Source organism: Delphinus delphis, chromosome 19 (genome assembly GCF_949987515.2).
Source record: "Delphinus delphis chromosome 19, mDelDel1.2, whole genome shotgun sequence".
NCBI lineage: Eukaryota > Metazoa > Chordata > Mammalia > Artiodactyla > Delphinidae > Delphinus > Delphinus delphis.
Window position 1 is genome coordinate 16385496 of NC_082701.1, and position 13006 is coordinate 16398501.

The following is a 13006-nucleotide window of genomic DNA, read 5'->3' on the forward strand; positions in this document are numbered from 1 at the left end:
AAATAACATGGAATTAGCATTGTTAGGAGTTTAGGGCCTAGAATCATAAAGGAAGGAACTGATTAGAATCCTTATTAGCTGTATAACTTTGGGCAAGTTATTTAACTTCTCTAAGCCTCAGTTTCTTTATTTAAAAATGTGATTGGTAACAGTACCTATCTCCTTGGTTCCTTCTAGGATTAAATGAGGTAAATCACACAAAGAATTTAACAAAATTCTTGGCACACACACATGATAACCACTCAGTAAAAATTAGTTACTAAATCTAGATTGTAGTGGTGGGTCTAAGGATGTGGTTTCTTTTTTCCCTCATTGTTATAGTTTTATTTGATTGATTGATTGACTGGATTGGATTTATTGTTTTTACCTGTAAAAGTGACTTGGCTAGAATTCTTTGACAATTTATCATGACTGATCGTTTTTGCCTGTCCTAAGACCATCAGTATTTTTCTACTGGTTTATTAAAATGCCACATTCCATACATATCCTTTTATTAGTTGAACTAAATTAGCAGTTCATATCCCTAAAATTGTACTTTATTTTAAACTCTCAGGTATGGTTTAGGAATGATTTATTACAAGCAAGAAAAATTCAGCCTTGCAGAAATGCATTTCCAGAAAGCACTTGACATCAACCCTCAAAGTTCAGTTTTGCTTTGCCACATTGGAGTAGTAAGTAGCTTTCTAAGTATTGTTCAGTTAATCCCTTTTGAAATGTTTGTTATTGGCTTAATTGCTATAATGAAAATCAGGGCTTTTTGTTATTGTTATTCTTGAAACAATATCCTAGATTCTTTTACAGCCAAAAATATTGCCTTTTTGCTTGGCATAAAGAGAAATCACTGGAGTACCCTCATTCCTTGGGCAAGTTACTTAATTTCTCTGAGGTTCTATTTTATGAATGACAAGTAATACCACCTTGCATACCTCATAGGGTTATTATAACATTCATATGAGATACTTCATATTTTTGAGTGTTAATTATAACACTCATATGAGATACTTCATATTTTTGAAAGCAGTTTTCCATATTAATATTTAGCTCCTAAATTAAGTAATTAATAATTTAAGGCAAATTATTTCCTGTATTTTAGCCTCTGAGTGATATAGATATGTCAGGAGTAATTAAAATTATTATAAGGCAGTGTGGATTGCCAATTTTATATATTTTTTTAATGTATCTGATAATAAGTTGTACTTTGATAAGATAGGAGAAAAGGTATGTTTGCTTTTTAAAATCTCATTTACTAGTTTCTCTGCAAGCATGGTACCTTAAGTTCTTTTTCTTGCCCTCTCACCCCCTTCCCCTCTCCCTCTTTCCTTCCCCTGCCCCTTTTTCTTTCTCTCAGCAAGTTTGGCTTTTGTGTGAGCAAGCGTACAATATGAGGAAAATTATATTAGTTTGGAATTTCACTGTTCATTTTGGGGGAAGAATTCTAGTTCTTTATAATAATTTTCTTAAAAATTGACATGGTAACCTCTTTTATAGTTAGATACTGTGCAAAAAATATAAAGTATGTCAAATTAAAGATTTTTTTTTCCATCACTTAAGATAAACCAAACTTGATTATCTCTTGATACCTTTTAGTGAAGTTGAACATATTTTATAGTAGGCTTGCTTCTAAAGTTATTGTGGAACAGATTGTTTTATAATTTTGAGTGGTTTCTTTGAAGTTTTTAGATAAAAGAGTATGCTTCTCTGTTAGGAAACTAGTATTTAGGATTTCAGTTCTGTGGGCAGAATATTTGGCCGCATGTAGTAATAACCTTCTGCAAAGATCATTGCATAGATGAATTTAGCACCAGATGTTGGCAGTACCTACTATCACATTCTTGTTGGTTAAAGTTCCACAATCACATCCATTCACTCCACTTTATTTTATTTTATTAACTTATTTATTTTAATTGAGATTTTCAAGGAACATAATTTCAGTTTTAATCCCACTTTCCAATCACACTCAAATTCCAGGTAAGAGACTGGGTCATGGTTTCATAATTATACAATATAAAACAGACAAAGTGTGATGGTTGAACACCCCCCACTGGCCAGTTTCTAAAGCCCATAGTCCAGCACTGTGTGATCTGTGGGTTCTAAGACCTACAAAGGTCACTTATCTTTGCTATAGTTTCCCTGTTTTTGTTTTTTTTTGAAGTATAGTTGATTTACAATGTTGTGTTAGTTTCAGGTTTTCAGCAAGATGATTCAGTTATATATATATATATATATAATTTTTCAGATTCTTTCCCATTATAGGTTATTATGAGATATTGAATATAGTTCCCTGTGCTATACAGTAGGTCCTTGCTGTTTATGTATTTTGTATATAGTAGTCTGTATCTGTTAGTCCCAAACTCCTAATTTATCCCTCCCCCACCCCTTTCCCTTTGGTAATCATAAGTTTGTTTTCTATGTCTGTGAGTCTTTTCCACTTCATTTTTAACATATAATTCATCTAAGGAGGAACAGCAGAATATGAGTACACAGGAATAAATAGTGAGACTTGGTTGGGTTTTTTTTAAGTTATTTAAAATAAATTATTTTCTACCCAGAATTACAGATTAATGGTTTTCAAATATGTAAAGCAGAAGGACCATTTTTAAAACAAATTCCTAAAATATGTAAAAGTGTAATTGTTCCGAGTGAAACAGGGTTGGTAAGTTTTAGAGCCAAATCCTCTAGGGGTTCTTGGAAAGTTTCGAAAAGTCTAATATTTAGAGGACCATAATAAATCTGTTAAAATGTGAGTATTACCTAGCTAAATAGTACAGATTTTCTTGAGAAGGAAGACAAAGGTTTTTCTTATCTTTTAAGCTTAAAGGTAACCAACTATCTACTCTAAAGATAGAATCTTGATTATCATTATGTAGGGTAATGGTGAATTGGGAGCTATGTTGGTTTTGAGTGACACTATTTGGTTTTCACCTTTCCTCATAAATATCAAAAGGAAAAGTAGGATCTTTATTTCTTACAGGTTCAGCACGCACTGAAAAAATCTGAGAAGGCTTTGGATACCCTAAACAAAGCCATTGTTATTGATCCTAAGAACCCTCTATGCAAATTTCACAGAGCCTCAGTTTTATTTGCAAATGAAAAATATAAGGTAAGATATATACATGTATCTTAATCATCTCCAACGTTGTACTGCTTAAGTTTTGCCCCTTTTTTAATAAACTAAAAGTTATTTATACTTGAATTTTTATCTTAAATAGTCTATTTTCCCCATTTTTAAAAGCTATTTCTTTTTTGTGCCTGTGTGATTTTATTTCTTCATGAGAAGTACTCATGGGAAGGATGGGTGTATGGATATTTAGGAATATATGGTTATCCCTTGAAAAGATTTCCTACGTGGAAAGGCAGTTATCTTAAATGTAAAACATAAACCATCCTGTTAGGACCAAAATATGCGAACAGATGACAAATGAATGTGTGCATTTTTCAATAAGTATTTATTTGAGTATCTGTTATATGTCAGGCACTAGGAATGTAGTGGCAAGTGAAGCAACCATATTTCCTGCCTTTGAATAGTACCCTTCTAGAGGGAGAACAGACATTAATCAAATAATCACAAGAATAATACATAAAGGAAAAATATACGTAGTGAGTTATGAGATCTTATAACAGGGAGACTAGGTAATCATAAACTATGAATCCAAAGTTTTGATTTTAAGTTCAGGTTACTTTTTAAATAAATTCAGGCTCTTTCTACTAAAAACAGTTAAAAAATTACCAAAAAAATACCCGAAATTTAAGTGCACGGAAAAACTTGGGTTAAATAATGCATTTTAGTGGACTCCTTCCCTAGAAATCTGTTATTCCAGTACACATTGAAATTTGCTGAAATCGAAAAATACAAACTCGGTGGTAAGCCCTTAACTTTTTACAAGACTAAGAAAGATATATAAAGGGATTAAATGTATAATTTATTCTTTGTCATTTATTCAGTGATTCTTATAGTCTCGCTCTGGTTTTCTTTATGAAGTGGATGTCTAATCCTACTGTTCTGTCCTTTTAAAACTTCTTTTAAATCTAATAAACACTTTTAACTTGCTCTTTGAAGCACTATAATTGTAATTCAGCATTTGTTTTCATTTTTTTGCTTCACTGTACTTCTCTAGATATGTGGTCAGGTTTTTCTGTTGAAGGATTTTATTCAATTTATTGTTCTTAAAGCCATTCTAATGCCACCACACCTACCAGGAATGCCATGTAAATCAGCCTTATACTTGCTTCAAGAAGCTCATGTTCTAATCTGATCCACTGTCCAGGCTGTAATGGTTATAGTCATTTTTGAGCACCAGCTTGGGGCTTGGCTACTTTGAGGCATGGATTAGATACAGGTAGAAAAAGGGCATAAGGAACAGTTACTGATTGCTCCTGAAATGTCTTGCCTCCAAAATGAAAATCAAATTGTGTTAGAGGGCCACCTCAGTCTCTGTGGCAAAAACATTGCTAGACACCACCCTATTTAATGTGTTGTGTTGATATCTAGTTGTGTAAGTCTTAAGTCTTTTAGAGCAAAAATGAGAACTCTGGTGCTGTGTTAGACACTATTTCTCACTATTTTTCTATTTGCAGATAGATTATCGGGGGGAGGCATGATAGATACATGAAATTTTGATAACAGTTGTAACATATAGTCATAGGAAAAAACACACATCAATTCTGAACTGTGTGAACTGTGTGTGGTGTAGAAGTATAGAAGTTTTGGGGTATGTTATCTTGATTAAAATTTCTTTAAAGCAGTGATTCTCAAAGTATGGTCTGGGAACTTCTGGTGGGGGTGGTCGCAAAAACCCTTTCAAGAAGTCCACAAGGTCAAAACTATTTTCATAATAATATTTAGATGTTATTTGCCTTTTTCACTTTCATTTTCTCCCCAGTGTACAGTGGAATGTTTCAAAAATTACTTGATGTGATATCATAACAGATTGAATGCAGAAGCAGATAAGAGAGTCCAGCTGTCTTCTGTTAACCAGAGATTTGCAAAAATGTTAAACAGTGTCACTCTTCTCACTGATTTTTTATTGTTCTGATTAGAAATATATTATGTTAGTTAACATAACTAGGCTAGATTCCTAACAGTGGGATTGCTGAATCAATGTTTACCTGCAGTTGTTAACTTAATAGATAATGCTAAGTTGTCCTCACATAGAGGTTGCATCAATTTACAATTCTGCCCTCAGTGATGAGAATACCTGATTTCCTTCACTCACGGTAACTTCATGTAACATCAAACTTTTTATTTTTGTCCACTTACTAGGTGAAAAATTGACAGTATCTCATTTGGGGAGCCAGTTTTTTGGGGTTTTTTATTTTTGGCTGCATTGGGTCTTTGCTGCTGCGCTCGGGCTTTGCGGCGAGTGGGGGCCACTCTTCGTTGTGGTGTGTGGGCTTCTCGTTGCGGAGCATGGGCTCCAGGCACATGGGCTTCAGTAGCTGCAGCACGTGGGCTCAGCAGCTGCGGCTCACGGGCTCTAGAACGCAGGCTCAGCAGTTGTGGCACACAGGCTTAGTTGCTCCGTGGCATGTGGGATCTTCCCAGATCAGGGCTCGAACCCATGTCCCCTGCATTGGCAGGCAGACTCCCAACCACTTCGCCACCAGGGAAGCCCCAGTTTTTATTTTTAATCATCATATCTTTCTTTTAAATACAAATGCAGTTTTCCTATCTGTCTTTTCAATCTCCTGAACCCTTTAGCAGTGGTCAGAAAATTGCTAGATAATTTTAACTCAATTCAGAGGGTTAAATTTTAGGCTCCTCATCATTAGTTAAAATGGCAGGTTGGTATTCAAAGCTTAGTGCTGGTGTCAGGGAGAAGGTAAATTAACAGAACTTCAGAGTTGTTCTGCAACTTAGTTTTTAAAACACTTTCATATACAGTGTGATGGAGTTTAGTTATTTTAAACAAAATGGTGACAAAAGCAAGGGTTGTCACCTCCATATTTCACAAAGAATTGTGTGTGTTTTCAGTAAATTTTGGTGAATTCCTGCCACTTCTTAGTTCCTGTTGTCATAAGTATTTTCCTTGCATTTTATTTTCACAACAAGAATTAATGCAACAAGGAAGTACATTGATTAAGATCTAGTAAGCTTTAGTTAAGATGATTTAGTTAAGATAAAAACACTTGCTTAGTCAAAACTGTACTATTTTGCTACTGTGTTTTTCTTTGCTTTTTTCAGTCTGCTTTACAAGAACTTGAAGAATTGAAACAAATTGTTCCCAAAGAGTCCCTCGTTTACTTCTTAATAGGAAAGGTAAAGATTGGGGCCCTGGTTCTAAACTGTGACTTTCATAACATATTAATTTTTGAAGAATAAATATAATATTTTATTGTGCAATATCTGTTGAGCAAATTCAACTAGAGCTCTGAACTAATTGCTCTGGAAATAAAGAATGGATTTAGTTTTAACACTTAAGAAGATGACATCCTACTGAAGAAGCAAGAACACACACCCTATAACCCTAATCCTTCTATAGTTTTGCAAGTGTATTAGCACTTGCAGCCAATGGCCAGTAATGAATTCCTAACTGAGGCTACCTCAAGGAAAGCCCTTAGCTTCCAATTATCAATAAAATACTCAAACATCCCCCAAAAGAAGAAAAGTAATGCCGCTGTGTTGTTTAGTTTGAAAAAATGGCTTGCAAAATTTCCAAGGCCAGACTAGTCAGGATTTTACACACTGGGCCCCCAGATGCCAGTTGGTTAAGGTAGCTGAGGACAGTGGACAGGTGCTGAGAGTTGATGTAACTCCGTTTAAAATCAGTGTAAATGAATGCTAATCAAGCAGCTTATAGTCCATTTCTTTCCATTATCATTGTTCCAGACAGAGTGAGATTTATTGGAAGCTCACTACCTGAGAGATATAGGCAAGGAATTCTGAAAATAATATCTGAATATATTAAAAGGAACTCAAAAGTTGGTATGAATTCTTCGATAGGATGAAAATGTCCTACTCATCAGAATGAATTTATAGCACATAATCAAGAGCCTAATTTAAATTTTAAATGTTTAGGATTTTATAGCTGAAGCTTACAACTTAATGAAAAATGTAGTGCTGCTGTTTATTTTTAGGTTTACAAGAAGTTAGGTCAAACGCACCTCGCCCTGATGAATTTCTCTTGGGCTATGGATTTAGATCCTAAAGGAGCCAATAACCAGATTAAAGAGGCAATTGATAAGCGCTACCTTCCAGATGATGAGGAGCCAATCACCCAAGAGGAACAGATCAGTGAGTATCATCCATGTGAATTAGGTTTATATGTGGTTATTCAAACTAGAAAGCTAATGAAACACCACATCACAGTTGGTAAGATGAAACAAATATTTCTTTATGGCACAGAATAAACATGGAAATTTTTTTGAGTATTCAGAAAGCTACCTTTTGTATACGGATTTAGGGACTGCTTTTTTATTTTATCTCTAACCATGTTAGATTCTTTATACCAAATGAAATTTTAGGGAAATTGAACAGGGTCGTATAATAACAGCATGCATATGGAGCCAGGTAACTAGTTTCAGTTCTGGATCTAGTTTGCTGTGTGATTTTTGACAAATCCATTGCTAATTTTTACCTAAGCTTCAATCTATGTAACTAATGCCTGCCTTATCTGCTTCATAGGAACGTGGTAGGGGGAGAAAAGATGATAGGTGTGACTATGTTGAAAACATTATAAGTGTTAAGTGAATGAATAATAAATTTGTGCACCTTTTAAAGTACTGACAGATCTGTAGTAGCTATTCAAATTCTATGTAGCTCTCACAAACCTAAAATCTAAATATATGGTGAATATATTTAAATGGAGAGATCAAAAAAAGAGGAAGGAACAAAGAATTAGATTGATAACTTAAGGCAGTAAATACTCTATCCCTATACTGAATCACTACATTGTACACCTGAAACTAATATAATATTGTAAATCAGCTATACATCAATTAATTAAAAAGCAAAAAATATATATACTCTATCGCTTAATTGAGAGTATGTCTTAAAATAATTAATGAGAGCCAAGACTTAATATATTAATATTTTTTAGTAAGAGAATTGAGAGACCTCTGATGAGATAAACTAAGATGACTTTGTTCCAGAAATATATTTATATTCTATATTTTTGTGAACTAACAGGGACTGTCCCCAAAGTGGAGTCAACAATTGGACGGAATGTCAGAGAATAGTTCTGATTCTTAGGTTAGGAATAGGAATTCATTAGGGAGAGGCAGTTTTAGTAGTTAAAACTCTTAAAGGTTAAATGCAATAAAATAATCTTAGACATGCTATAAAATAAGGAACTTGAATTGCATTTTATTGAAGGATATCAGGATTTTTAAGGGCTTTTATTTAAGGTCTCATCTCTCTGAATATAATAATTTTCTTGTTTTCATGAACCAACAAAAAATATTTGTCAGATACCTTACTGTAGATTTTTGTTTTATTTTTAAAGTGGGAACAGATGAATCCCAGGAGAGCAGCATGACAGATGCGGATGACACACAACTTCATGCAGCTGAAAGTGATGAATTTTAACTTCTGGAAATCAAGACTTTTGCAACTGGATGTGTGACTAGTGCTGATGTGTTTCTTGTCCTTCCATATACTGAGTCTTCACTCTTGAGCCAGCAGTGTCATCATCCATCACTTATACCCTGAGTGTGCCCCTTTCATTGGACCCTGACTGTACACAGAATGAAAGGCAGTGCAATATTTAGCTGCTAACAAGACTGGCTCTTTCACCAGTATGAATGACAATTTAGGGGGTAGGTAGGGTGGGAAACTTTCTTTTCTTTTTTTTTCTTTAATCTCCCTTTGTTGGAAAGCTATCATGGAAGGAAGAGTTTTGTTTTATCTTGAAGGAACCATTAGAGATGGAAAATGGTGATGAACCAGAATCTCTTGGTCGTTTTTCCAAAAGTTTGTTTTACTTGGTTCTGTTCCTGATAAACAAAGTGACTGATCTTCATTTCTAGGTTCTTCAAGAGTGGTGTTAGCAAGTGCCAGATGGAACAATAAAAGACATTGCCTATAACAGAGTAACTTGATTGCCAAGGAATGTAAATTACCTTAAACTTGCAGTGTCTCCCATAAACAAATATAATGGGCATATTGGAACTCATATGTAGGAATCAATATCCCTCCATACAGTGTACAATTACTCTTGGCAAGAATACTTTAATGTCTAACCAAGAATTTTAATTTATTCATCTTGCTTCAAAGTGTTGATCATTGTTGTCTAGGTATTACAAACTTTAAAATTGGTCCTTACCATATTGCCTCTTCTCTTTGAGCTCTGTGGGATCACCTTTAACATTCAGAGATGATAGAAGGGTTGCCCACTGAAAAGCCAAAAAAAGGCTCTTAATAACCATTTAAGTTCACCAGAAGAATCAAAATGAGAGCACTAAATGCAAAGACTTTAGGAGATCATGACAGTGAAAGCCTTAATACAGTCAGAATCCTGCCATAACCTTGAATCTATATTTGTTCAAGACAGTATCCCTCTGACTTTTCTAAGTGTTTAAGCAGGGTGCAAGAATGTGTGGTTACCTGCAGTTGAGGTCATTTCCATTCTTTTCAACTCTCTGCTTCAAATTATTTTCAATAGTGTGAGTCACCAAAACATTTACTGAGAGTGATTGGGTTTAGGATATTAGAAATTCTTAGCTGAAAAAAACCCCCGCTCTTACGAAGGAGAGGAATTCTCTTTTGAGTTTGTCATAATATAGGTTGATGTCTTTGGGGAATGACCATAATTTTAAAGATCTAATTATGCATAATGAAATGGGAATTATTGGAATTTCACAGTAACCAATTTAAAGTCTTAAATTGTGTATCTCCTTTATTGTAATGTATGGAAATTTTTAGAGAAACTTTAGTTAACATTTTGTTAAGTGCCAATGTCAGAATATAACAAATTTATAGTTTCTTATGAATGACAGGCCTACAGTTATTGTTTTGGATTATTTGATGAAGGACAAACTTATCTACTGGTTACCTGTATTTGTTAGTCAAGCTGTGAAAATAAGGTGGATTACAGAAGATAAGAAAAAAATTTTAGCCTGTAGACTCAGTAATTTTCTATCATTTACTATTAATCTGCTGATTTGAATGTGGCTTAGATACCGTTACAAACTAATTCAAGTCAGAGTCTTAGATTAGGTATTGGGTGCCAGAGAGGTATTTAACAAAATTTTCTACCTAAATCTATATTTGTGCTGCCTAAAAAAAAATAATTTATAAGAAAAAGGAAAGGTTGTGAGTAAACGAATATCATTAAAAATTCCCAAAGGCTAGCACTTGGATTCTAACAAATATTCCATTTTTATCCATTAGTTCTGTAATATTTAATTTTATATTCTTTTATTTTTTTAATTGGCAAATCATAAGCCAGCTGTATAACAGTATCAAATATAGAGTTTCATAGAAAGCTTTGGACTGAGCTCTTTGTTACAGAGCTTGGAGAAAGCTATGCTCAGAAAACAATTTGCTGATGTATAATTAGTTATTTTTTGTAGTAGGAATTTATGTCCTGTGCCAGAAGTAAGTCTTTCTGGTACTAATTTTGAGACCAAGGATAAAAGGATAGTTGTGGAAGGCACAGCATGGCAATGGTTGGCTGAGGGATAATCAGCCTAAGCTTGACCTGATTGCATTTTCCTCACACCTCTACTTTCAGAGTCATTTAGGTATCTGAAGCCTTATTTCCCACCTATTTACTGTTTCTGGCTTTCTCTTTTCTTTTTTTCTTTCTTTTTTGCTTGGAATGGAGATTAAACAACCAGAAGAAGATATGCATTGTGATCAAGCAAAATGTTTGCTTCAAATTTCATAAGTTATTTTGAAGGAAATCAGAAATACTAAGTACTTTGACGTCCTTGTTTCTCTTTAAGCTTTTCACATGTGTGTGTACACACACAAAAACACACACACACACTCTTGTTCAGAAGTTATGTTGTGGCATTGGATATTTTCCCCCTTGGAAATGGTTCTTAACTCTGGGATTTTAGAAGTTTGGAAAATATTTTTTCAAGAGAACAATGGTACTCAAAATAATGAAAGGTGGTCCTACTTTTTCTGTATTTCATTACTTTAAAATTTTTATTTTTTCCAAGAACTGCAAGTGACATTTGAACCATGCTGCTGTTGTACCTTAAACAAAAACTCAGTGATAACCAGTATTTAGTCTATTAAAAATGCTCTTTTTGAAGAAAAAAGTTTGCAAGTCTCTGTTTAGCCAGAGTATAGTATGGGTCTTCACAAGAAATATGGTGACCTGTTTTCTTTGTGAAAACCTAGGAAAATGCAAGCGTGGGTGTGATGTGTGTGTTCTATTTGCATTGAAACGATGTAATTTTGTGTCTTCTTTTTGCTTTTCCTGACTTATTTCGGAAATTGTACAGTCTTGGGGGGGAAAGTCTTTTCTGTTAATATATTTGCAATTCATTAAAGGATATGGAAAATCCAAATAAATTACTTTTGAAAGCAAATTTATAATCAAGTCATTAAAGCTATATAAGAGCTGTGCCATCTGTATTTTTATAGTAAGGCACAGCAAAATAGTGAAAGATTACAGTTTTATGTTCCACAAAAGTCTAGGGCAATGTTTCTCTATTTTTTTTTTAACTTACACCCTCTTCTAATATATATATATATTTTTTTAACTCACACCGTTTTTTTAGTATTATTTGGAATGTCAAAATAAATATTGTGACCAAAAAATGGTAACTTTTAGAACATATTTTTCCCAAACTACAAAAGTCCCTTGCCAGCAGCTGCTACTTTGCAAGTCAACTGCTTATTATTCTTTAATCATGTGATTTCTGAAATTCCTTTAAAAGGGACACACAGCTTTTTTGTTCTAATTAGAATCAATTTTAAATATCAAGATCTGAAAGAAGTAGAATATAGAAACCAAATTTTACTCTAGTTTGATATCTTGGAAAAAGGGTAGAGAGCTGAAGGGTTTTGTTCAGACTTGAAGAAAGGGTAGCAATAGGGAAAAAGACATAAAGTGAGATGCGCTGAGCAGGTGAGAGGGAATGACTCAGACTGTAACCTTCCCTAGGACCGGCCATTTGCTGTCAGCAGGGCAGGGATAACTAGAAATGTAGGTAGGAAGTATTCTTTGGTTTGTTTAGCCTCTAATTAATGGTTCATGAAGGTTCAGAAGTGCAAACTTTGCTAAATACTTATGTTTAGTGAGATCTTGCCATGTGCACCGTGTTACTTTCCTTGTGTACAGTATTTTCAGTCCTCAACCCTATAAGGTAGGTGCTACTGCATTTTACAAAAGAGAAAACCAAGACTCAACTATTAAATGATAGAGCTGGACACTTTTGGCATTTGTGTATGTTCAAAACCTTTTACTTAGTTTTGGACTTCTCTGGAAGTTTCAGATCATATCTAATGTTAACTCTCAAGTGTCCTCCCTAGCATTTTGACATTAAGTGTCACAGAAGTTCGGGTTTTACAAAGGAAACTTTATTACTAACTGTAGATTTAAATCTATTATATGCTTAGTCCTTTGAAGGGGCTTTTATGTGTATCCTCCCTCTGTACTTTTCATACTGAAACTGAAAGCGGTATCCCTTTCTTGAGTAACTAGAATTTGCTTTAAAGTAGGAAATTTTAAGTGCTTGATTTTCCTTCCATTTTTACTTTTTTTTTTAATTACCAATTTCCCTTAACACAAGCATTCTTTTTATTCAACACCCTCAAAATGGAATTTTCAATTTGAGGCTAAAAGCTGTATTTGAGAAGAAAATTCAAATGGATAGTGCATCACTGGAGTTGGAATAAGAAAAAGAGTAAGTAACAGTGGGAGCAAAGAAGTAGAATTAAGGTTTCTAATCATGTATTTTTAAAAAGCACTAGACTGATATCTAGGAAATGTAGACTTTGCCCCTTAGTTGCTGTGTGACCCTGAACAATTAAACTTTTTTTCTCATCAATACAAAGAAGATCAGATCTACCCTTCTTATCCCACAGAGGACTGAGGATCGTATGTGTTAA

The 13006-nt window shown here is 34.0% G+C and overlaps 1 protein-coding gene across 6 annotated transcripts in view; it reads left to right on the forward strand.

The window, feature by feature from the left end:
• CDC27 (cell division cycle 27) overlaps positions 1-11600 on the forward strand; it is a 58849-nt gene extending 47249 nt beyond the window's left edge. For 3 of the 6 annotated variants that reach the window (XM_059997005.1, XM_059997004.1, XM_059997006.1), the window contains exons 15-19: positions 554-671; positions 2972-3100; positions 6182-6256; positions 7075-7231; positions 8442-11598. In XM_059997005.1, the coding sequence (XP_059852988.1) occupies positions 554-671; positions 2972-3100; positions 6182-6256; positions 7075-7231; positions 8442-8524 (562 nt within the window). In that variant the 3' untranslated portion in view covers positions 8525-11598. Of the gene's footprint in view, positions 1-553; positions 672-2971; positions 3101-6181; positions 6257-7055; positions 7232-8441 lie in introns of all 6 variants that reach the window. The other 3 variants (XM_059997002.1, XM_059997003.1, XR_009516956.1) reach the window with 2 other exon arrangements.
• Positions 11601-13006: the final 1406 nt, after the last annotated feature.